Source organism: Sceloporus undulatus, chromosome 6, assembly GCF_019175285.1.
Source record: "Sceloporus undulatus isolate JIND9_A2432 ecotype Alabama chromosome 6, SceUnd_v1.1, whole genome shotgun sequence".
Taxonomy (NCBI): domain Eukaryota; kingdom Metazoa; phylum Chordata; class Lepidosauria; order Squamata; family Phrynosomatidae; genus Sceloporus; species Sceloporus undulatus.
Window position 1 is genome coordinate 66,501,848 of NC_056527.1, and position 13,341 is coordinate 66,515,188.

A 13,341-nucleotide genomic window follows, 5' to 3' on the forward strand; every position below is an offset into this window, starting at 1 on the left:
CAGGTTAAGCAAAACAGAAAAATTCAAAGCAATTTTTTTTACTTTGTGTGATGCCTGTAAAGATATCTTTCCATAGAAGAAACTGTTTTAGAAAGAGGCCAGCCAAGTCAAAGTAGCCCTTGTTAATAACCAAGGACATCTGTACTCTAATTATAAGGAATTTCCACCTGTGCTTGTTTTGCTGTCTTAATATACATTCCCCAAATTGTTTTAAAATTTGTGAGCATCTCAAACTCTATTTGCTCTCTCCTCTCAGCATAACATAGCCTCCAATAAGTGTCCAATAATAAAAACAATTTTTAAAAAGACTAAAACATATTCTTAAAACTCAATTAAAAACATGTATGTGGGAGAAAGCAAGACATACATACTGAAATATAACCGAGATTACTTTTTCTGTGACCCAGGTAGCCCTGCCTTTGAGAAACCTGGCAGCATATCCTTTCTGGAGATGAGTTTATCATACTTGGCGCTAGCCCAGTAATTTCACCCTTGCATTTACCTTTATAAACCGCATACAAGGTCCCATTTAGATAACTTAGATTTGTTCTGGGAGGAGAGACTATTTATTTATATTATCAATATATTTTTTCAAACTTCCACTGATCAATCACCAAGGATCAAGACAGAGATAAAAATATTTTGGTGACATCTAGTTTTGTGCACTTAATTCTAATTTCCCTAATTGTTTAAAAGTTTACTTACTCTAATAGTTACTAAAATAGTAACATTAATTTTCCCTGAAAGGTTAAAATTCTCAATTCAACACTAAGACAGTAGAACCAATATCATCACTGCCAATTATAGAGATATGGAACTTTAAGTACTTCCACACCTCATTGTTATCACTGTCTGTACATGCATTTATGCTCTGAAGTATCACATAAAATTCAGACATCAAGCAGATGCTACACAGAGTTCCATGATTCTTTCGTCCAAGGGCTTAGATCAAAGCAACCTGGGTACACTGCATATCTGAATGGAGAGACAGTATAGGCATAAATGTATGCATAACAAATGTCTCACGTTAAGGCTGGCCCACAAAATACTAACAGTGGAAGCTTTTGACAACTGTAGTAAAAACATAAAATCACTGATTAGTTTTAATAGAAAATGCATTACAATGGAGCACTTCTGCTATTTTTACACTTTAAGTTTACTTCTGGGGCATACATGCATGTTACTCATTATTAAGTACCCAATAAGTTAAAGGGGTCTTGTGTCCTAGTAAGAGTACTACAAATGGTTATATTTGAAAAAGTGGATTTTGCCACACAGCCTGACTTAGCTCATGCAAGCAAAAGAGGCACAAGTCAGCTATTTTCTTCTTATTTATTAGAGAACACAAACACTTCAGAAATGAATGACAATTAAAATGAAAGTCAAACAGAATTAAAGATCCAGCTTAATTCCCCTTATCTTCCACACCCAAATGTTTGATTCCAAGAATCATACAATTCCAAATCTTTGGAGGACACACTGGGGCGCACAGTTTTTAAAGCACTGTTAAAATCTTCAAAGGCAATAGATCGCACTTGCTCTGGTTTGACTGTCGTAATATCAACAGACTGAAGACTGCGAATGGGACCTAGAGAAGCTTCTCGACAAAGTTGCGTCATGTCAGCCCCAGAAAACCCCTCTGATTTTTGAACTATCAGATCTATTTCTTCATCAGTTAGAGAGCAGTGTTCATTTGACATCAGACGAGCCACTATTTGCTTTCTGGCAGAAGCATCAGGAAGTGGAATGTACAGTCTCTTTACCAATCTCCTTCGAGCAGCCTCATCAATCTCTTGGGGCCGGTTGGTTGCACCTACAACTAGTATGCGGTCTTCAGAAGAAGTAGATGCTCCATCTAACTGGACCAAAAACTCTGTTTTGATTCTTCTAGAAGATTCATGTTCCCCATCTCCACGCTGGGACAAGAGAGAATCAATTTCATCAATGAAAATTACAGCTGGCTGCTGGCATCGTGCCACAGCAAACAACGCACGGACCATCTTTTCTCCCTCACCTACCCACTTGGAAGTCAGTGAAGATGCGCTGATGCTAAAAAATGTGGCTCCAGATTGGCATGCAATACATTTGCCAATGAGAGTCTTTCCTGTCCCAGGAGGTCCAAACAGGAGAATTCCTTTTGGAGGACCCCGTAAACCCGTAAAAATGTCAGGTCTCAACATAGGCCACACTACTATCTCTTTGATAGTTGCTTTTGCAAATTCAACTCCAGCAATATCATCCCAGGTTATTGGAGGGCCATGATCCATGATTTCCTGCATAACAAGTTCTATCATTTTTGGTTCTATATTCTTTAGCCGTTCATCTACAGGATGAGTCGCATCTGTAGTTCCACTTTCAGAAGCTTTGTATGGCATTCCTATGTTTCCACTACCATCTTGCTTTGGCACTGGAGAGATAAATTTTCCAAATGGACCCCGAGATCTTGCTGCTCCTAAAGACTTTTTTGTACAGCCATAAGATGGGAATGATGTATGCTGAGACTGGTTTTGGTATTTCTTCTGTTGGTCCACCCAAAGCTGTTCTTTTGCACTTTTGAAACCAGATGTTTTGCTCTCACTCATTTTACTTCCACTCCATGAAAAGTTCTTTTCTACTGTATTCATAGGCTTATTAGAAACGATACCAGAAGCTGAACTGGCATTTTCATCGGTGGATATAAAAACATTTTTCCTTTTTCCAAGGTTGCCTATCCCTTCAGTGAAAGGAGACTGAGTAGAACATATCTTTTGCCCCAAACCAGAATTATTTGTGGCTGTTAGACTACTGCAGCCCGATTCCTTATTTCCAAATAATGGGGTTGCATAAGAGACAGTATGAGAAGCATCACTTATATGAACAGATGAAAATGAATGTGAAACTCCTGCCTTAACCAAAGAAACTTTATCATTTTGTTGAGATTTCGAAGCTGAAGGTCTCCCAAAGGTATCTAGCCCCTGATTTACACAATTTGACGAGCCAGCCCCCAGCATAGATTCTCCATCACCAATGTGAAGAGCAGGTTTGGGAAGACTTGAAGAAACAGAGACTGTGATGTCTTTAGCAACACTTGTTTTTGATTCTGTCTTCACAGAGCTCTCAGACTTCTTGCCAGCCTTCATTACCTCTTGCACACACTTCAGTTCCATCACATTACTTGTTGTCAAACCAGATTGCCACTTGTCACTCTCATTTTGCTGACACCTTGCCAAAGTCAAAATATCTTTACCATAGTTGTTCAACCCGGTTTCTGGATTGTCAGAGTCAATAATTGCAGAATATTTTTCTGCATATTTTTTGAAGAGGTTGGCGGCACAAACTTGGGAGATGTCTGAGTTTGCCCATGCGTACTGAATATGTAAAATTTGTGCGCGATATGCATCTGCCTTCTCTGCTGGTTTGCTGGTGTCAGAGGTGACAACGAAGTAATTCTTTTGCCATTCACTCTGATGTATGTCACGAGGGCTATTGGTCTGCATGATCTACAGAGAAACGGATACAAATGTGATGATCAGGAGATGGAACAGTTATCTTCTAACCTTGTAGATGCTAAAAGGGAGGTGCTACAAGGGAAGGGTTTGACAATGTCCTTCCCTAAATGCCACCCCACCTTGTTCACCCTAATTAGGAACAAAAGGTCAGGGGAAGTAACCCACTATTTTTCATTATTTTAAATAATTGTCTGGGCTTTCTCAACTGTGGGAACCCCTGATGCTATCTTAGATAGGAGATACCAGCAGGGACCGTCTACATTCTCTTCTATGGGAAAAAGTGCAGGTCAGTCAAAGATTTAAATCTCCAATGTGTTGGTTTGTATAACAATATTTGTCTCCCACTTTCCTTCTGCACACGGAAGGCAAGGAGGGAGAAGAGTTAAGCTCCAGCTGGCTTGATGACCAGGGAACCCACGATGTCAGGGCCATGACCACATTCCCTGATATCACCCAACCTGGATAGAGTAAAAGGAGTAAGGATTTGGCCTGGCATGCACCCCAAACTGTTTCCCTATGCCTGAGATAGAAGATACAATAAAAAAACAGCACTTATTTAACACCCATGATGTATTTGACATGTATTAAAAAACAAAGAAAATACTCTCTTTTTTTAATTAAGAACATTTAGCTATAGAAGTCAGGCAGAAAATTTAACACATTACATAAACATATAAGAAAATAGCATTTCCCCAATAAAACTAGTTATTTCGAGTTGGGTAAAAACTGCACACTTCATTTTTCAGAACATAACAATTAACAGTGTAATCTGCTCAGAATCACTTACACACAGACTTAATAATGAGTAAGCCGTATTGGATACACTAGTGCTAACATGCTCAGTACAACATTATTATTGTGTCCAGTGGCGCTTGCTTACAGGAGATATTGCATACAATTTTTGTCTAGTGACCAACAAAACACTGACTTTCTCCAAGGAAGCAATGAGCTGTTGACTGAAACTTGTATAGCAACCACGACATATCTCTAACAACATCAATTGATTTGTTCTGGATTTATTTCTCTGGCTTGATAGTGAAAAGGCACCTAGTGTGTTGGGTTCTGCTGTATTCAAATGTCGCAATAACCAAACTATAGATGGAAAGTCAACTGTTTGTTGCAATAAAGATCCACAAGATGATCAATAAAGGTCCATAAGACAGCCATCAACTCTGGATGACTTTAAAATGGGATTTAACAACCTCATAAATGAAAAATACTATATTCATCCATTTAGAGGTCCCTTTCACAGCAAGCAATGCCATTTTCCAGAAGCCAGCTTCAATCAGAAGGACTTTGCTCCTGGCATAAAGACAGTGGTCAGGGAACTAGGTTTCCCTGATAAGGAGTTCCAGAGTCTGGGAATTGATGCTAAGAAAACCCTGGCTATATACAGTGTGCACACATCATACACAGGTGCAGCATATGCACTGAGAAAGAGAGTGAGTGCAGCACTTGCCAGCCAAGACCGAGCAAAGCTCACAAAGCTTAAGCAGGGTCCCCAATCTGAAATCTCCATTTGTCCCTGCTTCTCCCCTGCTGCCATGTGCCTAATTCCTCACTCAGAATGGCAACACTCTGAGCCATAGAAGCAATGCCCTTTGCCCAAGCCTTGCCAGAGTTTCCTAGCCATCACCATGGCCACTAGCAAAAGATGCAGCTAAGAGAGTGAGCTTGCATGGGCAGACAGAGAAAGAGAGACACCAAAGCAATCAGTGAGGCTGTGCAGTGTTTTTAGGGGATCCTGAAAAGAAGTTTCATGCAGCCCTCATCCCCACCATGGTCCTAAAGGCTGCTGGTTCCCCTTGTTTTTATTGTGCACCAATACTGTACTTTGATTGAAGCCCCTCACCTCACCCCTTTCCCCCTTACCACCACCCCTTCTGCCCCACTTTTCCCTCACTGCCCCCTGGATCTTTCCACAGCCTGGGAGAGGGTGGGGGTGGCATACCAGCCACTTGGGAAATCACTGCTCTAAGCAGAACATAGGCATCCAAGTGTTCTGCCCACAAACAGAACCAACTACAGAGGCCTTCATTTGATCCAATACAGCTCTTCAGATATTCTTATGTAACTACCACACCACAGAACTGCAGACACAGACATTTTCCTGGCTGCACCCAAAGTGTACACTTAAGGCAGAGCATGAGCACTGTGGGATTAATTACAACTATTTCGAGGGAGTGGATGGCTTTCTGGAGACCCAGAATTTGAAGTTTTGCACAAAGTGACTTCTCTTGCCCTAAGCAGTATTCTTCCATGCCCCAGTACATTTATTACTACAGTGGATGAAGTTAAGGAATGCAGATGTGTAAGTGTTAAATGCCTCCACTATACACTGTGTATGACCTAAAAGGCTACACACAGCATGGCTCTTCCTGCCTCGTTATCTTTTTAAAGTATAGGGTGCTATTGTTTTCTAATTGTTTAGAGGTTGACCACTCCTATACTGAACTACTTCAACATGAGAATTAGCCTCTGCTGTCCTTGGATTGGCTCAGAATATCAGTACAACTCACAGTGGTAGCTGTCTAAGCATTTCTTTGCACATATTCCCATTGCTTCTTCTTAGCATGCAGATGTAGGCCTCTGTCTATCACAGAGCAATCTCCTCCAGTGGGTATATTACACAACAGCAGGTCCACATATCAAGAGAAATGTGAACAGGTAGATTACAATATTATCACAATGAAAGCTATTAAACAGTTTAAAAATATGTGTACGTCTATACAATGGGTCCTTGTTATCCACTGGGGTTTGGTTCCAGGATCCCCTACGGATAACAAAATCCACGGATGCTCAAGTCCCATTAAATATAATGGCATAGCAAAATGGAGTCCCTTATATAAAATAGAAAACCAAGATTTTCTATTTGGAATTTATACTTTTCAAAAAATATTTTCAAGCCAGGGATGCTTGAATCCACCGATAAAAAAAATCTGTGGATAAGGAGGGCCAACTGTATTTCAGGTTTATTTAGCAACAACAAAGTAATGATATAAAGAATAGAACAATATCAAAACAAAATTAACAGTTAAAACCAACTGGCACCATTTATATAAAGGTGCCAGTAGACAACTAACTAACTGACAATCCATGTCCAACAGGTGAGTCTTTATATCTCATTGAAGACTTGTAATGATGCTGCCTGGAGCACATCAACTGAGATACAGTACTATGTGGAGGTCAATACACAGAACACCCTATCCCCCAAGCTCAACAGCCTAGCTTCCCTTGCAGATGGACATACAACAGAGGACACTGATAAATATCCCATAGTGTGGAAAGGTTGGTATAGGTGAATGCAACTGTTGGAGTAACTGGGACCCAAAATTTTTTGGGATTTTAAAGATTAATATCAGCACTTTAAACTAGGTCTAGAAACACTCAAGCAATCCATCTGACCATCTAACACAGTAGCAACTGGCAGGGCTCAAATGGCCAAACACTCACCACCCACTAAGTAACATATCCAGGGATACCCATGTTAGCCATACAATAAAGTACAGTAACATCCAAAATCAACAAAACACTGATACTTTTATTGGGCCAACCAAAATGAATAAAACATGTTTCATGAGCTTTCAAAGCTCCACTGGCTTCTTCATCAGGCAAAGGTGTTAAAGATAATACAAGAAAAAAAAAACTGGTGATGAAATACAAAGATGAAATGAAAAAAATAATGGAATGAAAAAATGCAGGCCTGTAACTAACATTGTCAGTGTTTTTTCTCCTATATTATTTTTAACACCTTTGCTGGATGAAGAAGCAAGAAAAGCTTTGAAAGCTCACAAAATATATGTTATGCATTTTGGCTGGATCAATAAAAGTATCATTTTGTGGATTTGGGGTGTTATTGTGCCCACTAGGTTGGTTCAAAAATCCCATAAATGGAAAGTTAATAGAAATAAAGTTTGCACAAGGGCTACAATCCAACATTTTCTCAGTAAAGCATAAATATCTGCATATAGACCTACACAATGCTGAGCCATATACCCTCCTTGAACTCATTGAAAAACCCCTGGAGCTGCCCTGCATGACTATTCTGTGCATCACAGTGAGAAAGCGAGATTGGAGAAGCATCTCTTCACATCCCCATAGCCAGACACAGACCATTAAGTCTTAAGACTCCTGGAAGACTATGGCGGATCTCAGAGCTAATGTCATCACAGGCCTGTTACAGACTGCCAAAATAAAGCTGCTTTGGGTCTCTTTGGAGGTATGCTGTTTAAATGATGCGTGCATCCTAAGAATCCGGAAGCTGCACCAAAAGCTGCACTCCAGTGCTTAGGAATGGAGTGTGGCTTTGGCGCGACCTCCGGACTCTTAGGACCCATGTATCATTTAAATAGCATATCTCCAGAGAGACCCGAAGTAGCTTTATTTTGGCAGTCTGTAACAGGCCACAGTGTGTCTGGCTATGGGGACATAGCCAGACACTTCTCCAGTACTGCCTGCTCACTGCAAAGCATGAAATGGCCATGCATGGCAGCTTCAAAGGTTTTTCAATATGTTGGGAGAGGGCTTTGGGTACTGTGGAGGGAGGGAGGGAATACCACTCTCTACAGAGCCTGAAAAAGGACATCACATGAGTGGGATACGATACTGAAGTATTGGGGGGGGGGATAGAAAAACAAGCAGAGTAAGATCAAGTAATGACAAATTAAAATGCATAAACTAAATCAATTCAGAATTTGAAATGTGTAACGTGAAAGATAGAAGGGGGGAAAATAATAATTGTAAGCCACCCTGATAGCCATTAGGGCTGAAGGACGGGATATAAATACCATAAATAAATAATAAAATAATAAACAAAGACAATGACAATGACTGATTCAAAATGTGTATGTTGTTTCACACATGTGTGTGTTATTAACATATCAAACAGAATGTAGGCAACGTAAAGTTAACTCCTACTGTTCTTCCGTCACAGCATGGTTGTACTCAACCATGTAATACTCCACCCATATGCTGTACTGTAATTATATGTGTAATCCTTTATCAAGAAGATGGAAGGAGGGGTGAATCAAGAGCCACACATTAGGCAAGGCTATTTTACAGTATTTTCCAAGTCAGATTAAAGCCTTGTTCAAGTCAGGTAATAAGAAAACAACACTAACTGAACAGCTCCAAATGAAACAAGCCATTACAAATGACAGCATCTCACTTTTCCGTAGTTCCACTTCAAGAAGGGAGTTTCACTTAAACAATAACTATATTTTTCTTATTCTTTAATGAACTCTGCACAATACAAAAGGTACTATCAGGAACAACACAGAAATCTAGCCTTTCTTGTGCAGAAAAATTTAGGAATTTCTAAACCAACTATCTGATGTTAAGACCACTGCAATCCAGCATTGAGATAAGGCCTCTATACTTCCTTTCAAATTAACATCTAATAAAATAAAGAGGTCTAAATAAATATGAATTGCTTTAACCATGACAGTCACAGATGTATCACAAAAGAATCAATAGATTTAAGATGATTTTTTAAAAAACCATAATCACGTTTACGAATAGACAACTGAAGCTATGAAATCTAATTTTTGTAGTATTAAAGACACAAGTCAGCAGCTATCATTATCAAAGTGCAAAGCACGTTGCATGAAATACAAAACACGTTTTAATCCCAGATGAGAAACTGGGGCTAAGAGCCACTGCAATTCCAGATTAATGGTGCCACCTGCTGGAAAAATTCAGTGCTTTATTTCCTTGTAGGAAATTATTATTATTATTATTATTAACCTTTATTTATGAAGCGCTGTAAATTTACACAGCGCTGTACATACAATCTTTTTAATTAGATGGTTCCCTGCCCTCGGGCTTACAATCTAAAAAGACATGACACAGAAGGAGAAGAGAGTGATGGAGGGAAAGGGTAAGAGGTCCAGCAGTTCCTCTCTACCTCCAAGGCCTGGACCAAGGCAGATGGACTGGAGGGAGGGCTTGGCTTCATAATGGATGGTTAAAAGCATAAGACTTCCTCCCTGTGTCCTGCAATTGACTGAAGTTTTCTCACATGTAATTCCTAAACTCTCTCCAAAGAACCTTGGACACTACTATAACCAGGGAGATCCTTGTTTATCCTGATAAACCTGAGGATGACACTATCTATGAGAATCATTACTGAAGAGAGCTTGAAATGTGACCCCCCCCCCATCTCCAGTACAGAGCTAATTATAAACTTCACAGATCCCCCCAATCTTTTTTTCACAGAACTCTATAACATATAGTAGCCAACATGATGTAGTGATTTGAGTGCTGGACTAGGACTCTGGAGACCAGACTTCAAATGTCCGTTCAGCCATGGAAACTCACAGGGTTACTTTGGGCAAGTCACCCTCTCTCAGGAAGGCAATGACAAATCCCCCTCTGAACAAATCTTTCCAAGAAAACTTGTGACAGGGATGCCTTGGGTCACCCTAAGTTGGAAATGACTTGAAGGCACCCAACAGCAATACAACATGTACACTGACTAAAATGCAGCTTTCTGTGGAACTAGATACATGGTACTCAACTACCTTGAGCACTGAAAGACTCCACACCTACTTAGCTTGAGCAAGGCGGCAATGCACCTGCAGATTAGTTTATATAGCAAGCTTACATATATTAGTTGACGTCTCATAGCCTGGAGATTCCTCTCCCCCAAACAAGAGAGTTCCCCAAAAAGCAACAGTCTCCTCTTGCCAATTTTCCATTGTTTTCACTCATTTGAGAGATAACCGCAAGAGACATCAGGATGCTGATCTCTTCCATCACTTGAGCAGGAATAGCCATTTTTGAACTTCTTCCCATTCTGGGCCAAACTAGATACAACATTAAATGTGTTATGGCAGCACATACTGTGAAAGATATGAGCAAGAAAGAAGTATAACAAGTAGGGAGGGGGGACTTAACACTAAAATCCCACTAAATACCTCCTTCCCTGTGCTACTTGCATATGCATCAGTGCAGCTTTCCTTCAACAGTACATATTTAACATCATGTTTTAAGAAAGAGACAGAAGAGCTACTAAATGAGTAGGAGGTTCTTACCCCAACCCCAAACAGCCCTTAAGCTAGAAGCTCTTTAAAAAAAACAGGCCAGAAGGTATTAAGTCAACAAAAACCATGTAACAGAATAGCAACAGTTGGCTTTTGTCAGCTGGTATCGCATGTTTTCAAGACAACTATGATAACGCTGCGGGATTTGATTACCACTGACAACCAGTTTCTCCTTCTCAATAATTAAAGCACTTGGAGATAGCTGTCTAGCACTTTGGGGTGTGCGGTTCTATAAGGTTTGGTCTTTTTCAAACTTGATCAAGTTTCAGAAGATCATTCATTTTTGGGTGGGGCACTTCAGCCATGGAATGCCCTCCCCATTATGTCCTCGTTGTTGTGTTTGTTGTATGCCTTCGGGTCATTTCTGACTTATGGTGACCCTAAGGCAAACCTATCAAGGGTTTTTCTGGGGCTAAGAGTGTGTGACTTGCCCAAGGTCACCAATGGGTTTCCATGGCCAAGCAGGAAATCGAACCCTGATCTCCAGAGTCCTCTTTACCAGGTAAAGATAGCATGGTGCAGTTATTTGAGAATTGGACTATGACTCTGGAGACCAGGGTTCACATTTCAGTTCAGCCATGCAAACCTTGGGCAAGTCACATTCTCTCATCCTCAGAGGATGGCAACACCAAACCCACTCTGAAGAAACTTGCCAAGAAAACCCTGTGGCCTGTTACAGACTGCCAAAATAAAGCTGCTTGGGGTCTCTTTGGAGATATGCTCTTTAAAAGATGCATGGGTCCTAAGAGTCCGGAGGTCGCGCCAAAGCCACACTCCAATCCTAAGCACTGGAGCGCAGCTTTTGGTGCAGCTTTTGGATTCTTCGGATGCATGCATCATTTAAACAGCATACCTCCAAAGAGACCCCAAGCAGCTTTATTTTGGCAGTCTGTAACAGAAGCATTAGCTTTGTCTTAAGTCTGAAATGACTTTAAGACGCACAACAACATCAACAAAGACCTTTAATGGTTTGATGTTGGTAGTTCTATTTGTAGTCAGCATTGTAAATGGATGGCTTTCATTGTGTTTTATTTTTTAAAAACCCCATGCACTATTTTTTATGGTTTTTATCTTATTAACTGCCCAAAAAAACAACATTAATTGGGCAGTATGAAAACTATGGAAGGAATTAACTGTCATGGGGCTTGGAACTTGGCATGAACAAGAAAAACTGGGTGTACGGAAGGCAATAGAAAATAGTGGACCCTGCCTGCCTGACAAACAAAAGCTCTTATGCTAATAGTATATGACCATTTTATCTATGGTATGCTTGATCAGTTTTTCTCATTTCAGCAATTTCTACAGCCGTCATGAGCTCTGTGCTGTTATGTGACGCATATCTAAAACATGTTGACAATACGGAGGGCAGGTTCCCTAGGCACTGGAAACAGAAATGCAAAAGTATGCAGACCACAACAATCATTATAATGCCCATTACAACTGCCTCAACTATTCTATCTCTGGTATCCATGACTGCAATCAAGACCACAAGTCTGTAGATGTTTTTCATTATCAGTACCTTTCTCAGCCCTGCAATCTCGCTCACTGCACCTTCGATCAATTTGCCATTTTAGTGCAACAGTGATGTATAAATATCCACATACACCTCTTTTTGTGCCAGCAAGAGATCCAGTACCATACCATTTACTAAGGCCTCTTGCTTCAGTTATTGTTGTTTATTCATTTCAATGCCTATCCAGTTTCATTGGCAAAGATTCCTACTACTGCCTGTAATCTTATAACACCATTTGTCATGCATGGTTCTGGCCCGTCCGAACCCTACCCAGGGGAATAGCCTTTTATCATTTGCTTGGATTGCTCAAGGTCACATTTGGTCCTGGCAAGACGATAAAACGAGCAGGAAATCTTTTCTTGACCTGGGGGCTGTATGTGAAAAGGGGCTAATGGGGTGCCAACATCATACAGTATGCGCCACATCAATTTTCCAGACTCTTTTGCTACAGATGCAATAAGGGCCTGGCAAAGCCTCTTTGCCTCCGATTCAGTCTCAGACTTTGGTTCTTGACAATAACCTCCCCATGGCCAATAGTTGTCTAGAACTATATCTGAGTAGTTAGCATATTGCCCTCCACAACCATATAGTCCTGGGTTGTATGTTTGATTGCAGTCCTGCCTATCCATATGGTCATGCTGTGAACTATAGTCTTCTTTAAATGTTTCTATCTCACTAGGCAAGTATAACTCAGCTATATTTAATTCCCAGGACTCTCTTCCCATCCTATTGGACCCATATGGCATGTTTTCCAGCTGCTCTTCACAGGTTTGGTTCCCCCTTGAGTACAGCTCCAGACAATTGAGGGATTCAGAGTGTACTGACCAAAGTCCCCAATGCTGAGTCCACATGCACTTGCTTTGCTCTAGTCGCATGCACTTTGGAGCAGTGCAATTTCTAACCAACTATTAGGTTCCACTGGCTGGAGCTACTGACCAAAAGAAGGCCAGAGCCCTGGACTCGAAAGCGCTCTCAAAGCGCATTATTCCTCCGTCCACCACTGCGACCCACAGGCCGCCATTTTGTCCCCCTCACCCTCCCTCCCTTCCTTCCTTCCCACAGAGGCCTACCACACGCGAGGAAAGCCCAGGCCTTGGAGTAGAGCGGGCCGCCTGCTGCGATTTGAATTTGCCTCTCGCGATGCCTGGCCTTAAAGGCCTGAGGCGCCTGGAAGGCTCCCGCGAGACTGGGCTCCCTTTCTCTCTCTCCCTTTCTAACTTGTGAAATTTTGTTTTGGACTTCAACTCCCAGAATCCCAGGCTATTGGCCAACGTGGCTGAGGCTTCTGGGAACTGAA

At 41.0% G+C, this 13,341-nt stretch overlaps 1 protein-coding gene across 4 annotated transcripts; it reads right to left on the reverse strand.

Annotated features, from left to right (window-relative positions):
• Nucleotides 1-1,318: 1,318 nt before the first annotated feature.
• FIGNL1 (fidgetin like 1) lies at nucleotides 1,319-13,246 on the reverse strand. Of its 4 annotated transcripts, none has more exons than XM_042476291.1 (2): nucleotides 13,115-13,246; nucleotides 1,319-3,479 (listed from the first exon to the last, which is right to left on the reverse strand). In XM_042476291.1, exon 2 carries the CDS (start codon nucleotides 3,474-3,476, stop codon nucleotides 1,416-1,418), a length of 2,061 nt encoding a protein of 686 aa, XP_042332225.1. In that variant the 5' UTR covers nucleotides 3,477-3,479; nucleotides 13,115-13,246; the 3' UTR covers nucleotides 1,319-1,415. The 4 variants fall into 4 exon arrangements, with proteins under 4 accessions (XP_042332225.1, XP_042332226.1, XP_042332224.1 ...); XM_042476292.1 differs by lacking the exon at nucleotides 13,115-13,246 and adding an exon at nucleotides 12,981-13,068; XM_042476290.1 differs by lacking the exon at nucleotides 13,115-13,246 and adding an exon at nucleotides 12,870-13,064.
• Nucleotides 13,247-13,341: the final 95 nt, after the last annotated feature.

Bases quoted from the DNA above. Each gene is read 5' to 3' on its own strand.
- FIGNL1 (XM_042476289.1), bottom strand. From the start codon at position 10,113: ATGAGACGTCAACTAATATAT. The intron at 3,480-10,092 runs GTAAGCTTGCTA...GTTTCTCTGTAG, and splicing joins TGAGACGTCAACTAATATAT to ATCATGCAGACCAATAGCCC.